At 45.5% G+C, this 14494-nt stretch overlaps 1 protein-coding gene across 1 annotated transcript in view; it reads left to right on the plus strand.

Annotated features, from left to right (window-relative positions):
• Positions 1 to 4782: 4782 nt before the first annotated feature.
• Positions 4783 to 14494, plus strand: part of LOC144153087 (voltage-dependent calcium channel subunit alpha-2/delta-1-like) — a 219802-nt gene continuing 210090 nt past the window's right edge. Inside the window, exon 1 of the mRNA XM_077684738.1 lies at positions 4783 to 4951. Within this exon, the coding sequence (XP_077540864.1) occupies positions 4860 to 4951 (92 nt within the window). The 5' untranslated portion in view covers positions 4783 to 4859. The remainder of the gene's footprint in view (positions 4952 to 14494) is intronic.

Raw genomic sequence — 14494 nt, forward strand, 5'->3', positions numbered from 1 at the left:
ACTGCGCGCACTATGCTGGTTTAGCTGCACAGGGCTGTGGGGCTTTGGGGTTGTTTCAGACGACACTGGCCGATTGACGCAAGTGACGATGTCTTACGCGACATTATTTGTCGAGCGAGCACCATGTTTCACGAAAGGATTGTCTCCATGAACAAAACAAGCCAGGTACAGTTACTTTCACAAACAAACCAAAGGCAGAAAATGGCTTGCCGCGGTGTGGTGGCGCCATCTAGGTTCACTAACGGTAACAAGGCCCTGTGATGTCATTGCAGACCACGAAAATGCATGATTTAGCGGGAAAATCAAAATTTTAACTGACTTTCTAATTTCTCAGTGAATAAAACATCATTTTTATTCGGACAAGCGCTCGGTGCACTACAACACACGAAACCTTTCGAATAACACCAACTTGTGTTTTGTCTTCATGGCTCCTTTAAATAGGCATCTGCATACTTGCCGTAGTCTGTCGAAAAAACGAAAACACAGACACCGTGATGGCACCCCTGTGAAACAAATGGCCTAGTCATTCCAAAAGAGAGGAGGAGTTTGGCATTTCCTGTTGTGAAAACGTCTTGAAATTTGGTTAACACTGTAGTGGAAATTGCGGTTTGCGCGTTACACTGAAGCGTACGCTCAATACTTTTGAAGTGGGCTTAACCACAACATCTTAATTTAGGAATTCGCAGTTGCCATTGCTTTTATTCAGATTGTGCAAGTGGACTATGGTGTACAGCAACAAGACCCACGCGGTAAGTGCTAAAGGAATTTTAATATCCGTAAATAGTCATACAGATATATTAAAACACGTCTCAAACATTTTTCACACTCAGAGATCTTTAAATATGTGTTTACTTGACGGTTTACAACACTGATTGAAATCAACGAATTAATCAAGAAATTTGCCAAACAGAACAACCCTCATCCATATTGTTTTCTGAATACCGATGAATTAAACCAATCTTCTTGCATCAGAATTTTGATTTACTGGGAAAGTTTTCTCCGAGATCACACTGACGCACTGCAAACAGACCTCGATAACGTTATTAATGGACATATCAAAATGTAATCAATGGGACCCTGCGTAACGCATCAAAAACTATATTTCCCTCGCACCATATTTACCTACTCTCTCAGCAGCGTTTCCTCTTCGAAGAACTTCGATGCAGCCATCTTTAACAACCTTTCATTACAGGGTGAACTATGTTAGACAACAGCAAAGCTAACCGTTTCTTGGCTACTTACTTCAAAAATATTCACCGCTTATTCTCTGCAATACATAAGGGTGCATACAACTTGAACATGCCCATCTATTTCATGTAGTAGTAACATGCTGACAGCATCCAACTCACTGAAATGGGCATGCAAAGTTTTGTTTGCCTAAGTGTTCTCTAACTGCAAATGTCGCACCGATAGAGGCTAAAGTGGACATGCCTTACCTTTCCTTACAGCGCGGCCATTCACGTCTGCTTCTTCTTCAAGGCATCTTTTAGTATTGGAAGCCTCTCTGATTCACTGTTCTTGACCCAGCATACATATCATTCCGCAAGGATTAGCCATGCAAAGCTGGCGTTTTTCAACAGCGAAGCTGCTTAGCAAATCGTAATTTTTTGTGTTCGTAGGTAAAATACCAAGAAATTCTCGAGCACCCGCACGTGACCATGGACCTCACCCCGACTGCCCGGCAGTTAACCAACCAAAAAAATGCCTAGTGCTCGTGTGTGCATCCCTCGCGGCAGCCACCAAGCGTCCCCGACGCACGTTGTTCAAGCCAACCATACCCACCCCACCTTGAGAGATAGGCCAAGCTTGACAAAAATAATACAGCGTTTGCCGTAATTGCGACAACACTTGCTCGGAACGAGAAAGACACGTCATGGGGTACACCCTTCCAAGGTGATGTCCTGTGATTATGACTTCGAAAAAATGAAAAAGCTCACACAGGTAAAATTTGTTGGGGTAGCAAAGGCGGGAATCGGCTGCAATCGTGGACTTAAGCCGTCGTGATTGTCTTGAAGGTTGCGTAAAGCTTTGCCACCTCTAAGTCTTGCGCTTTAGTGTGAGCTTCCTTCATATTTCTTTCCGTCACGCGAAACAATGTTTGATTGATTGATTGTAGGTTTAACGCGCCGACGCAACGCAGGCGATGAGGCGCGCTGTAGTGGAGGGCTCCGGATTAATTTTGACCACCTGCGGATCTTTAACGTGCGCCGAAATCTCGTGCACACGGGCGTTTTTGCTTTTCGCCTCCATCAGAAAAGCGGCCGCCGCGGCCGGGAATCGAACCCGCAACCTCGTGCTCAGCAGCGCAACGCCTTAGCCACTGAGCCACCGCGGCGGGTGAAACAATGTTTGAACGTTTTCCTCCCAAAACATGAACCAACTTTTCACATCGATATTTTTGATCACAGACGCCAACATCTTCACAGCAACAATATCTCACTCTGCATTGTAATTCCTTGTGCCTCCAGCGAGGAATGCCAACCTACAGCCTTCAGGTAGTAATTGTGATGCTCCCCTGTTTTATGCAATAGGGTACATTTGGTGGCAAAGTTTTTGGTGTTTTTTTTACACGTGTGGAGTATGCCTTTATTGAAAAAGGGGGCCAAACTTGTCAACCGCAAAAGAAAATGTCCGACGTTCCTCTATTTGGAGGAAATCAATGCATTGTCTTTTGGTGTTCGTAAGGAAGAACTACTGAGCAATATTCTTTAAAAATAGCATGCAATCACGTTGCGTTCAACGAACTAAATCCCAATTTTCGGCTTCAGGCTCATATCTTTGCCTTTAGAATCAATCGGGACCGGGCTGAACATATCTGCGCCTCGAACATATCTGAATATGTATCCCACCTAAAACAGGTTATGTTCCCTAAGCCCTTTTTATGCAATACTTTCTCATGGAGGTTTTCGACAAGAAAAAGTCCAGTTGCTGCCTCTGTGCGTGCCTTTGTCCTTGTTTGATACTACTAACGGCGTTCTTCCTTTATTCATTAGGCTTGCTCCAGGGAATAAACTCTCTTACCGATACCTACACATTCGGAGCGGTATTTCCGGCAGGTTTTATGTCCCAGTTGGTGGCGTACGAAGTTCTTGGTACATCACACTGCTCGTGACATGTTGTACCCGTCTCGTTCGAGACCACCTGTTCGTGAGAACGTCTCGCTGACAGAGCGACGTTGACTGGACGCGAACTTTACAAGCACGAAACACGTACACGCCATGATTGCAGAAAAATTATCATCGGCGTCCCGTGTTGTTTCTTTTTCTCGTGTGTTCTTTTATTATGCTGCACTTCCAGATGTTCAACACCCTAGCACACTTCAAAATAGAGGAGGCTGCAGGGGGCACTGTTGGTAAAATAGGAGATCGTTACGGGCATTATCCGGAGATTGTGAGTTGCTGTCGCCGCCTGGGAACGTAATTTTTCCATACTCCAAGCACAAAAATGTCCCCAATGCTCTAATGCCTTAGTCGGCATTTTTCATATTTTTCTTCCTGTATACCTACATACTGTCGATCAGAAGCCTCCTGATTGCCCCAAAATTTAATCAGCAGGCTTAAATATAATGCGAGATATTCTAGCTTTTTATCTAATACATTTTGTGTTATCAACTTCATACCACCTACTTCCCTTGTTGTTGTCCCTTGTTTTATTTCCTGCCTGGTATTAATATGTTTTCTTACTTCCTGCGCAATATATGAGGCGATATGAAAATAACTGCCAGTGGTCGTGGCTTTCTTTCTCGCGTTCACTATGTCACAAGGTGTTTTATGATAAATGTGGGAAAGCTCTCTTGCACACTACCATTCTGCTTTGTCTATTTTTGGTGATCATAAAATTGCTCGTGCGTACAAAAGAAGCTTTTATGCGATATTTAATAATGTTTCCTTTTGTAGCATTAACAACCAGTATAATATGAGAAATCCTAACCTGTGAACAACATGCTTAGTGTTTTTTTAATTAGAAGTAACAGCGATAGATTGTTGTGATATATTGTTGATTGTAATGCGCTTCCTCCCGAGGTTTTACAGGATGAAGATCCTCATAGGACTTTCAACAACGGCTGAACTTGTATTTTGCTTAACATTGTGTATTGTTCAACTGTTCCCCTCCCACCCCTGCTACATCCCGCACGGGCTAGCAGAATTGTAAATAAATAAATAAATAAATAAATCTGCGGTGTATACTTAATGGTACACGACGCCTTACTAGACAAGCGAATTTAAATGGTCTAGTGCGAATTAAAATATATCCAACTTTCCGGGATGACCCTGTAATTTAGTTGCGGGGAAAGAATGGCGAGGGTATTCTTACCCTCAAGTCAAAAAATCTTACGCAGGCATATTAGCCTACTGAAAAGCCCTGTACGTTTTGATGACATTCTGGAAAATTGCTGCCCGGCTCGCAAATACCTGGCTGTTAAACGAACTGCTGAGTGCCTTGAATATTGCACTACCTAAAACAAGAGGTGTTTATTTCTCGGTCCGCCAGCTCCATTCATTACCGAGGCTAAAATAACGCCCTCGCATAGAACGTCTAAGCATGGCTTAGGGAAACTCGGGTAGCTCAGCCTGATCCCTTGCACTTCGCTGTGACGGAACTGACAGGAAGGGTTCTCCTCCGCAGTATCAGACTAAACTGTTTTGAATTTCCCTCCCGGGGCGCCACGCTTCGGCCCCGTGCTTCTCCCTGGCGCCCGGGGCCCAAATAGCTATCCCAGTCGATGATAGTGCCCGCATCGGCAGCACCACGGCGCTACCGAAGACGGAGCCGCCAACCCTCGGCACTGTTCACCGTGGTCGAGAGTGCGGCGCGCGAGCCGGGTTCCGAGAGTAAAAGCGGCCGTCTGGTATGGCGAGATGGCGAGTCTCTCTGGACGACGGTTTGTTCTCTGGGCGATTTTCTGGAGCGCGTCGACTGTGGCCGACTTGGATTTTCCCAAAAAAGATTTGTAAGTACTCGGGGACACTCCCGGCTCCTGCTCGAAGGGTGACGCCCGCTGCGTCGTGACACTCCTTGGTTGCGCGAGGCTGACCGATTTTGTGTGGCAGCGTAGAGGTTGGTGCCGTTCGTATGCCGTGCGCATCCGTCGCGCGGGCCGCGGCCGGACCCGAACGGGGGCGCTAGAGGTGCCGCGAAGTTGGAACGCCGGTAGTGTGGGGGGGAAAGTGCGTCTTGTTGCGCTTCTTCGGAAACAGTTGCGCGTGACGGCATTAGTTGCTTGGCGGGTACACGAGAACCTGTGATTCATTACTCGCCTAAAAACAGAGTCAAAGAAAGGTTAGGATCTAATATGATTTGTTTTCTTCAAATTGTAGCGCTGCTTTCAAAGTTGACGCTGTGAAGCTCATTTTTTTTTGTTTTTTAGTCTTTTTTTTTTCAAAATCTAGAGACTGACGAATCTGGAGAAGTATGCAAGCTGTAGGAGTGTCGTGGCGAGTAGTTGTAACTGAACTTAGAGCGGCACATATCTATAGAGTAAGACGCTTGTTGTTGTAGACCATTTATATTTATTTTTGCTAAATAGTAACCGTAACAAATTCCCAGTCTACCAATCGGTACTTTGAAATGACCATTTGCGTTGTACCACATTGAGTTCGAAAGGTCCGCTACTCAATTTGAGGCATGGTTTAGTAAACGTTCTTAGTGTGCATTTAATTTGATCAGTATTGAATAGGTGACATTAAGGGCATAATTGTTCAAGTTCTCTAGGTCCCCGTACTGAAGTCTAACGAGAAACGTATTCCGCAGCCTTGCTCTCTCTGAACCCTGTAAAGGCTGCAGCGCCGCAGGCCCTTTCTCATTGCGAGGAAGCCACTCAGAAGAAGAGCGCGGCAGTATCGCATATCGTTGTTAGTAAAACTCGCCTTACCGCGGTTTTAGCAACAGTATGAGTGTTATATTTCTTACGAATCAATAACCGTGCTGTTAGGGCAAGAAAAGGGGGAATGTTATAGCAGGCAAAAATGTTATGTAAAGAATGTTATCTAAAGAACATCGGCTGCGCACACAGCTCATAGATAGTACATAGTGTACTCCTCGATTTCGTAAAAGAAAGTGTGAATGGGCTGTCAGTACCACAATTCAGACGATTTCAGGGATAATATTCACAGCTGCTTAATGGTTTTTCTGGGTGCTTGTTGTATAGCTGATAATAACCTCGAGTTAGTCTTGTTCATAAACTAAGGATTCGCGGGAGGGAGGACACGGATGACAAAAACAGGTTCGTACCTGCGTTATGCAAACGAGCGCAGTACTCAGACAGAACTTACTATTTAGGCAAAGATTGCAAAACCGGCAGTGTAGACCAGGATGACGGAATGCTTTTTTGTTACCTGTAAGAGAGGGAAAATCTTATTCTTTAAGTAGAACCTTTCTTGCGTGCCTAATTGCGAACAATGCCTGTTTTTGCTCTAAGCTCTATCAATTGCTGAGAAAGACGTTGATAAAGGCCTCTTTTTTACTCAAAGAAAAAAAATACTAAAATCTAGGCCAGTGCAAGTCCTTCGCCGCTTTAACGCTGTTCTGCGTATCATTGCCTGACCTCGCTTAACAAGTAAAAGAACACCGTAGGTGATTACGCTGCCTAACTAATCACTTACATAGCCTTACACGCCACCTTTCTTCCCAAAGCACCTACAAAATGACCATGGTAATATTACCACTCTTCACTTTATGAATTGGCGAAAAATGACCGGACCATCGTTATTTGTTACTGCAGTTCCAGGAATCCACGGGCAGTTCGATGATTCTTTTTTATGTAATCTGTTGCTAAAGCTTTCCTTTGCGGGCTTCACCGGCGTCCGAATATTATACTAAAAAATGCGGACCAATATTCGTCATTTTTTTTTTCATCCGCCTCGAACATAGTAGTGACAAATATGCGCGCTACCACACCCATACTGAAATTGAACACCTGGCGACGGGAGCGTTTCTTTTAAAGTGCAGATTTTTTGCTGCTATAGTTAAGACTAATGCAGCGCAAACCACATTGGAAATTCATGCCTGCAATCACCACTAAAGGCCAAAAATTAACCCGTAAGTTTTTTTTTTTTTTGAGGCACCTGCTAAAACATTGTTCTTGCTGCATTCAGCTGCTTATTTCAATTCCATTCGGCGCTCCTAATTGCTTTTTTTTTTCATTCAATATGTTATACATTTGAACACAAATGTTTTTATTTCCACCCCCAAAATGACAGGACTCCCCGTATGGTTCAAAACTGAAGTGGGGCCTTTCAAAATTTTTAAAGGCTTAGAACTTCACCGCCAAGGTTAAAGCGCACCTCAAAATTAGTTTATCTGAGTATGCTAACAAGAGAACAAAAAAGCGAAGAGGAACACGCGACGGAGGCATTACCTCCTATACAACTTGCACCCTGGTTTTGTTTTCCTTTAGCGGCGTAGAGGGGTTAATAATCTATAGAGGCATTAAGGGGTCCACGTGCGCGAAAGAAAAGCACCGCCGTATGTGGCCCACAGCCACCCTTGTTGCTTTGTGGGCCAAAGAAACCCGACGCTGAAGATCCGCAGAAGCACTCAAACCATTTCCGCCATTTCGGAGAGCCGCCAATAGCCGCAAGAGAGGAACAGGGTAATGCAACGAACAACCCCGAGTGAGAAGCATTCGAGAGAGCCTGCTTTCACTGAAACTCCATGAAGGCGGCCTAAAAGTGGCTGGGCGCCTTCACAACATTCCTGGAACAACAAGAGTAACAAAAAAAAAAACCACCGAAGAGTTCTGCCTTACTCGGTCTGCCGAGATGTGTACGTTTCGACGGAGCACTTGCACTTTTTCTACTCTTCTAATACAACCTACATGCGAACCATCCGTGCTCTTGGGGGAAGATGAAGGCGATGGAAAGAAATGGCTAGAAGTATTGCGGGAGGGGGAAAATTGAGATACGCCGGTCGTGACAGCTGGTACTTCAAGATTTTCGCTGATGGACGTCCGTCCATTTCTGTTCTAATGCTTTCAGTCGAGCTAAGTTCAGAGAAAAACGCGGAAAAAAATAGGCCGGAGTGTATCGATGCGAAGCAGAAGTATACCTAAACCAAACAGTTTTGCGCTTCAAACCAGCGCGCTGATCGATACGTTTTCGATTTTGGGATCAAAATAAGTAGGTAAGAGTGACGTTAAAACATGTGGCAGGTTGGCAACCGCATCTGGTGGGTTCCGCAGCAACGCCCTTAAATGGAGCGGGGTTTGTGTCCGACAAAAGAACCACGTACGCTGAACAAACGGGTCTCCTTCCCACTGCGCTGTGGATCGAAGAGGTTGCGCACATGACTTTATCCTCGCCAATAAAAGAAGGCCACAGGAGAACAATCGTAAACAATATTAGAGTTGGACGGGGTTTAAGAAGGAGGGCACTTAGGTCGACTTAAAAAGAGGCGCAGTTGAAGAAAGACGATATCGGAAAGGGTCTCGTTAACAATGTTCATCTGGACCCCGGGGAGGCTTCTGATTCGCTTGCTTGCGGCCCAGAGAAAAAGAGCAGGCTGGAGGGGGAGGGGGGGCAGTATCTTATGATGTTTCTGGATGTTCCCGGAGATAAGGGTGCTGCTTCATAAAGTATGTCAATAACTCGACCTTCCAAACACACATTTGAACCAAAGATAGAGCTAAAAAAGCAGTTTGTATTTCGATGTTACAAAAATATCTGCCGTGGTTGATCGCTGGGAAACAAAGTTTGCAGGGCAATATCTCCGTTTTTGCGCAGAGACCGCGCATTAAACACGCCCACAATTGTACCAATGTATTAGGAAAACACAGATGGTGGTGGGAGCAGTCGCTGGTCTAGGAGTGAACGTGCAGTGAACATGAAGACAATGCCTCCTGGTGTTAGTATCTCATGACAGGCGGTTTTATTTTGTCCTTTCATCCGATTTCCCTACTTTCGCCTCCTGGGACGAACTAGTGATTTGGCGCTTTCCATGCGTAACCGCACGTGGCCCTGGCTTGACCTTGGCTCAGATTGAAGGTCAGATCGACAGAACAAGGCATTTTCTGACTTTGTACATTGAGTGATATAGCTTTCTCTCCAGCAAGAAATGGCCCTGTTCCTGATGATATGCATATTACACCGAGCCGCACATGTTTGACGACCACTGAAAAGTGCAACCACTTCAGTCAGAAAGAACTTGAACATAACTGTCCCAATGAGCACGCACAGCTCTCGGTTAACAAAGGCAGCAGCATCAGATTATTATAAAAGCGCCAACATAAAAACGTACGGTGACACCGAAAAAATATTCTGCATCAGGGCACATAAATAATGCAAGCGCCACCTGTAGCTGCCCGTTGAGCACATACAACTAGTCAAACACGGCGGTCGATCGCAGCGTTTAGTTGTACGGCAGGTGTGTTATTACTCATAGTCACCGTCAACAGACTACCCAGGCGAACTGCAACACGAACGCCTGTTCCATTGACCTCCAACCGCTACTGCCCTGCGCTGCTCTGGCCCCGTCAAATCGAAATGAACGGAATACATCAGTTACGGCCTGCAAAGGCATTGCAGGGAGATGGAATCAATGGAGGGCTTTTTAGCGTCTCTTCAACTATAGCGCCGCCCTTCTGTGGTGTATTCATACATACACCTCTGAAACCATACCCCGCAATCGGAGTGATAAGGAGAGAGATGACAAACTTCTATTTGTGAAAACGGTCGTGGTTGAGCCGGCACACAGCGGGGTGGGTTGGCCTGAATCCAGTTACCCATGAGCCTGGGCTACTTTACTGGGATAGGTGACCAGCACACCACTCTGGCTCTGGCTGCGGTAATAACGCGTCATATCACTTGGCGCACTAAAAGAGCTCTGCGCTCTCCCCGCCTCTCGAGGCTCCTTTGATCTGGTCTTAGTACACCCGACCGAAGAGGCCAGCTTGTTTTCGTCCGTTGTGGATTATCCATTGTAGATTTTTATAATGTTTTCCGTGGACAGTGCATTGCGGATACGTGCACCTTTGCGCTGGCGCACATAAGAAGCCTCGGAAATCTTCGGGACAATAGTCGTAAACGATGTCTTCAGGATAAGGGAAGCAAGCCCGCTCGTGTGACGCATCATCCTCGAGAGCTGTCACGGTGTACTTAAAGACTACTTGCTACAAAGTGCTAACAATACCAATGATAGCGTTCCGCAATGCCGTTTGCGTTCTCCGCATTCCACTAATGTTTTTCATGGCCAAGAATTGGTGTATTCCATCCAAAGCATCTTCAAACTCCCCTCGTCACTACGATATGTCTGGTATTAGAATTTTCTGCTTACCAGGAACACGGCTCTGACCATTATTATTGCAAACTCATTATATAAAATTTTATGCCGGCGGGAAGATGTTCGGAATGGAGGTTTACTTGAGCTATATCAGCCATGTCTTGGTCTTCACATCAGACTGCAAACTATTGAAATTACTCCAGGTAATTTATACACGACTTGTACGATTACCGGTGTGTGACCCTCATCCATACCCACTTATTTGTCGCTCTTTGCCCCACTTGGCTTTGCGCCATAAAAATTCAACCATCATCATCATCAACGATAACCTGTGGAGCCATTATCAGATGCTTCAGCTAAACGGCCACCTCCAACTTGTGCTTTTGTGTATATGCAGTTGATCCCACTAAAATGCAAAGGTCGCTGGTGCCGTATCACGGCACCGACAGGTCGGCTACACATGCGTGGCACGTAGTGCCACGGCGCAGCTTGTAGACGGCGATACGAGCGTATTTACATATCGAGCGCGCTGCCTTCGTTCCCGCCCGCATTATCGACTAGGCTTTTAACAAGACTGGCACGTGTGCTCGAGTAGCGGCTTTCAGTAGATGCTATATGGTGGCGTTCGCGCCTTTATGGTGTTGTCGAGTGTGCAACAGGTGCAACTTATTTATTTATTTATTTATTTATTTATTTATTTATTTATTTATTTATTTATTTATTTATTTATTTATTTATTTATTTCATATATCCTCACGCGCGAAGACATTATATAGGGGAGTGGGCAAAACAATACATAGTTATTTGAAATCTCAAGGCAAAGTAAAACACCATTATTTGGCTGTGAAATACGAAACAAAGCAAACCATCAAAATAACAACTCACTCTACGCATAAATACAAAAAACTCTGACTAAATACACAGTAATCATAAAGGAACTGACCAACAAACGTGAATTACATATGTTAAAAAAAAGAAAGAAAATGGTAACCGCGTTTCCCATAATCACACTTGATTATCGCCTTGCCCTAATGCCGAATATGTCTGGGGAAAAAGAGAATGATCGGAAATGGATACGATCTCTGATGGGAGGTGATTCCATTCTGTAGAGGTATTAGGTATGAATGCGTGATGAAATGCATTGGTCTGACAAAATGTATATCCAACTTTCTTAAGATTGTCCACGCCCAACGAACTATAACTGGGCAATGTAATTGTAACAGGAAGAGGAAGAGGTCAACGGAGAGCCGGGCAGCAGCCAGGGGAGGAGGAAGCAGAGGAGGTGAAAGGACGAGAACTGAATTGTTGTTTGTCTACTTAGTTAACTCTACCCAATAAAGGGGAACGTTACTATTCCGGACAATGTGGGTGTTGTTCAAGCTGACCCAGCGTGAAGATGGTCGTCTGGTGGTCAACGGTTACCAAGAGGACGGGGATAATGCGACCGTGATCCTGCCAGAAAAGGTCAGCACACCTGACTTCATATCTTTCCTTGCCACGAAAGCTTAACTGACACTAGACGAGTTAGCATTGAAGAGTGACATCAAGGTGAACATGTGCGCCGCTGATTTTCAAGCTTGGGTGCTTAAGCCCAGTGAATCAGTGAACGCAAGGTCAAACGATCCAGAGGGACTCACGCATATCATGGAACACATTTTGCGTTTGCAAAAAAAAACAATTTCAGCAGCAAGAGCAATTTATGTCTTTCACAGAATCGTATCGTGATTGGTACAGGTACAGGCAGGGAGTTAAACATGATTGTTGTGATGGTACCACTTCAATCCAGCGGCATGGATTCAGTTCTACGAATACGCCTGCTCCAACAATCACTGGATAACAGACTTTGATCGGATAAATAACCTACGAGTATACCTTTCGGGGAACACGAAGAAGTGGTATGAATAACGGATGGCAGGGAACGCTGCAAGCCCTGGGCCGACTGGCGAGCCAGCTTCATCCGCGCATTCGACTTGAACCCCGTTGAGCGTTGGGATCAGGTCATTTTCTTCAAACACAAGGAGTAGAAGTTGGTGGATTACTTCTACGAGAAGCGAAGACTCGTGAAGGTTGCCGATCTTAATATCCTAGAGTCGTCCATTGTACCACTCATTATCCATGGTAGGACGAAAGCCGTTCAACGCCAGGTTCTTCCAAGGGCTCCTACCAAAGCGGAAGAACTCCTCCATGCGCTGAGGGACGTCTGCGTGGACTTTCTGCCACCAATAGGCCAACCCCGACAGTACGACACTGCTCGGAATGCCATACTATCGGTTCGCACTCCTCGTGGTGCTCATCAGCCAAAAAAACGGATAAAAGAGGGTGATCGGTCCAACCCAAACACCCCAAGCAAGACTGTGTAGTTAAATACATCTGAATTCAATTTGCTGTATGCCCCAATGTATGTCAGCGGACGACTAGAAAACGTTTTAGTGGACACCGGAGCATCAGTGAGCATCATGAGTACAGGAAGTGCCTCGCCAGATGACATATTTCCTGTTAGAGTTTTCCAGGTACATGGCTACGATGAGACTGCTAGGGTGCTTGATAAATCTAGACGCGTCGAAGTCGAGTACCAGGGAAGTGAAGTGCTCGTAGAAGCCTTACTAATAGACTCGAAATTTAATTTCATCCTAGCCCGTCCTGACATGAAGAGATTGAGCCTCATCCTTTCTTGGAAGGATGAGGTGCTGGTTGACCACCCCACTGAGACGATATGCGCGCAGACGAAGCCGTCCATCAGGCTGGTCACGCATAGCGAGAACGTCTGTTCACAATATCCCGAACTTTTGTGTGTAGGCACTTATCCGCCAGCCGCAACAGTCATGGAAGTGCCCTTTCAACTGCGCGATGTTACTACTGTACGAAAAAAAGCATATGGCATGTCCTACGAAAAAAAGAGGCGGTTAGAAACTGAACTGCAAAGTCTGCTGGAGTATCGTATCATCCGACCATCCGTATCGACATTTGCGTTACCTATAACGACGGCTCTAAAGAACGATGGTACATATAGACTGTGCACAGGCTACAGGCTTGTGAATCGCCAGACTCACCTGTTACCGTACCCAATGCCAAGAATAGACGACATCATCAATGAAACCGGCGGTTGCTGTTAGTTCTCTCGAGTCGATCTGTGCAAAGGTTATTGGCAAGTACCACTTCAGGAGGAATACAAGCACTTCACTGCATTCGTGACTCCTTTTGGTACATATGAGTACAACAGACTCCCTTTCGGGTGGAAGAATTCTGGAGCATTGTTCCATAAAATGATGGACACCATCCTACAAGAGTTCACTGGACAATTTTGTGGAGTGTAGGTCGACGATATAATAATCTATTCCAGGAGCAGAGATGAGCACATATCACACCTCTCACAGGTGCTAGACGCCCTTAGTAAAGCTAAACTGAAGATTAATTTCAAGAAGAGTGAGTTTTTTAAAAATTATGTTGTCTTTATGGGAAGAGTTTTTGATGGCAAGACGAAAAGCACGAAAGAGGAATTCGTCAAGCGAGTTTTACAGCTATACAAGCCCCACGACGTGCATCCTCTACGCGTCTTCCTAGGACTCGCCAGCCACTTCAGGGCATTCATCAAGGATTACGCCACTAATCCGAAATGCCTCACAGCATTGACGCAGAAAGATGTTCCCTTTGAATGGACCAAGGAATGCGACAGCGCATTACAGGAGCTTACAAAGACAATATCGTCGGATCCAGTGTTGATGCTCCCAGATCTCACCAAACCATTTGACCTGACCACAGATGCATCGCATTACGGAGCTGGTGCAATTTTGTACCAAAGAGATGAAAAGGAATCACCGAAAAACCGAAAAGACAGCTCAGGGACATAGGTTATTATTATTACACATTTACCAAGGCAGAGATTAATTATTCTACGACCGAAAAAGAGGCCCTGGCGGTAGTGATGGCGCTACGTTACTTTCGAACGTACTCGGAGGGCCGACGCTTCAGATTATTCACAGACAATCAAGCCTTGACCCATATACTGAATTTGTCCCATCCAAAAGGGCAGCTGGCCAGGTGGGTCAGTGAACTGCAGCAGTTCGCATTTGACATTGCTCACAGACCAGGGGACAAGCTACCGGACGCCGATGCCATGTCACAACTCCACATAACTGCCCCACGTGATGATCACCACGTGAGCGCGGTCTTACGGGGCGGCACAGAGGCGATGTCGCTTAAAGATGGTCGCTTACAGGTACCGAAGTCTAGTGTACCAAAAATCTTGGCTCTTTACCATGATTCACCTCACTCTGGCGGA

This window comes from Haemaphysalis longicornis, unplaced genomic scaffold (assembly GCF_048455015.1).
Source record: "Haemaphysalis longicornis isolate Haplotype H1 unplaced genomic scaffold, Haemaphysalis longicornis Haplotype H1 scaffold_9, whole genome shotgun sequence".
Lineage (NCBI taxonomy): Eukaryota > Metazoa > Arthropoda > Arachnida > Ixodida > Ixodidae > Haemaphysalis > Haemaphysalis longicornis.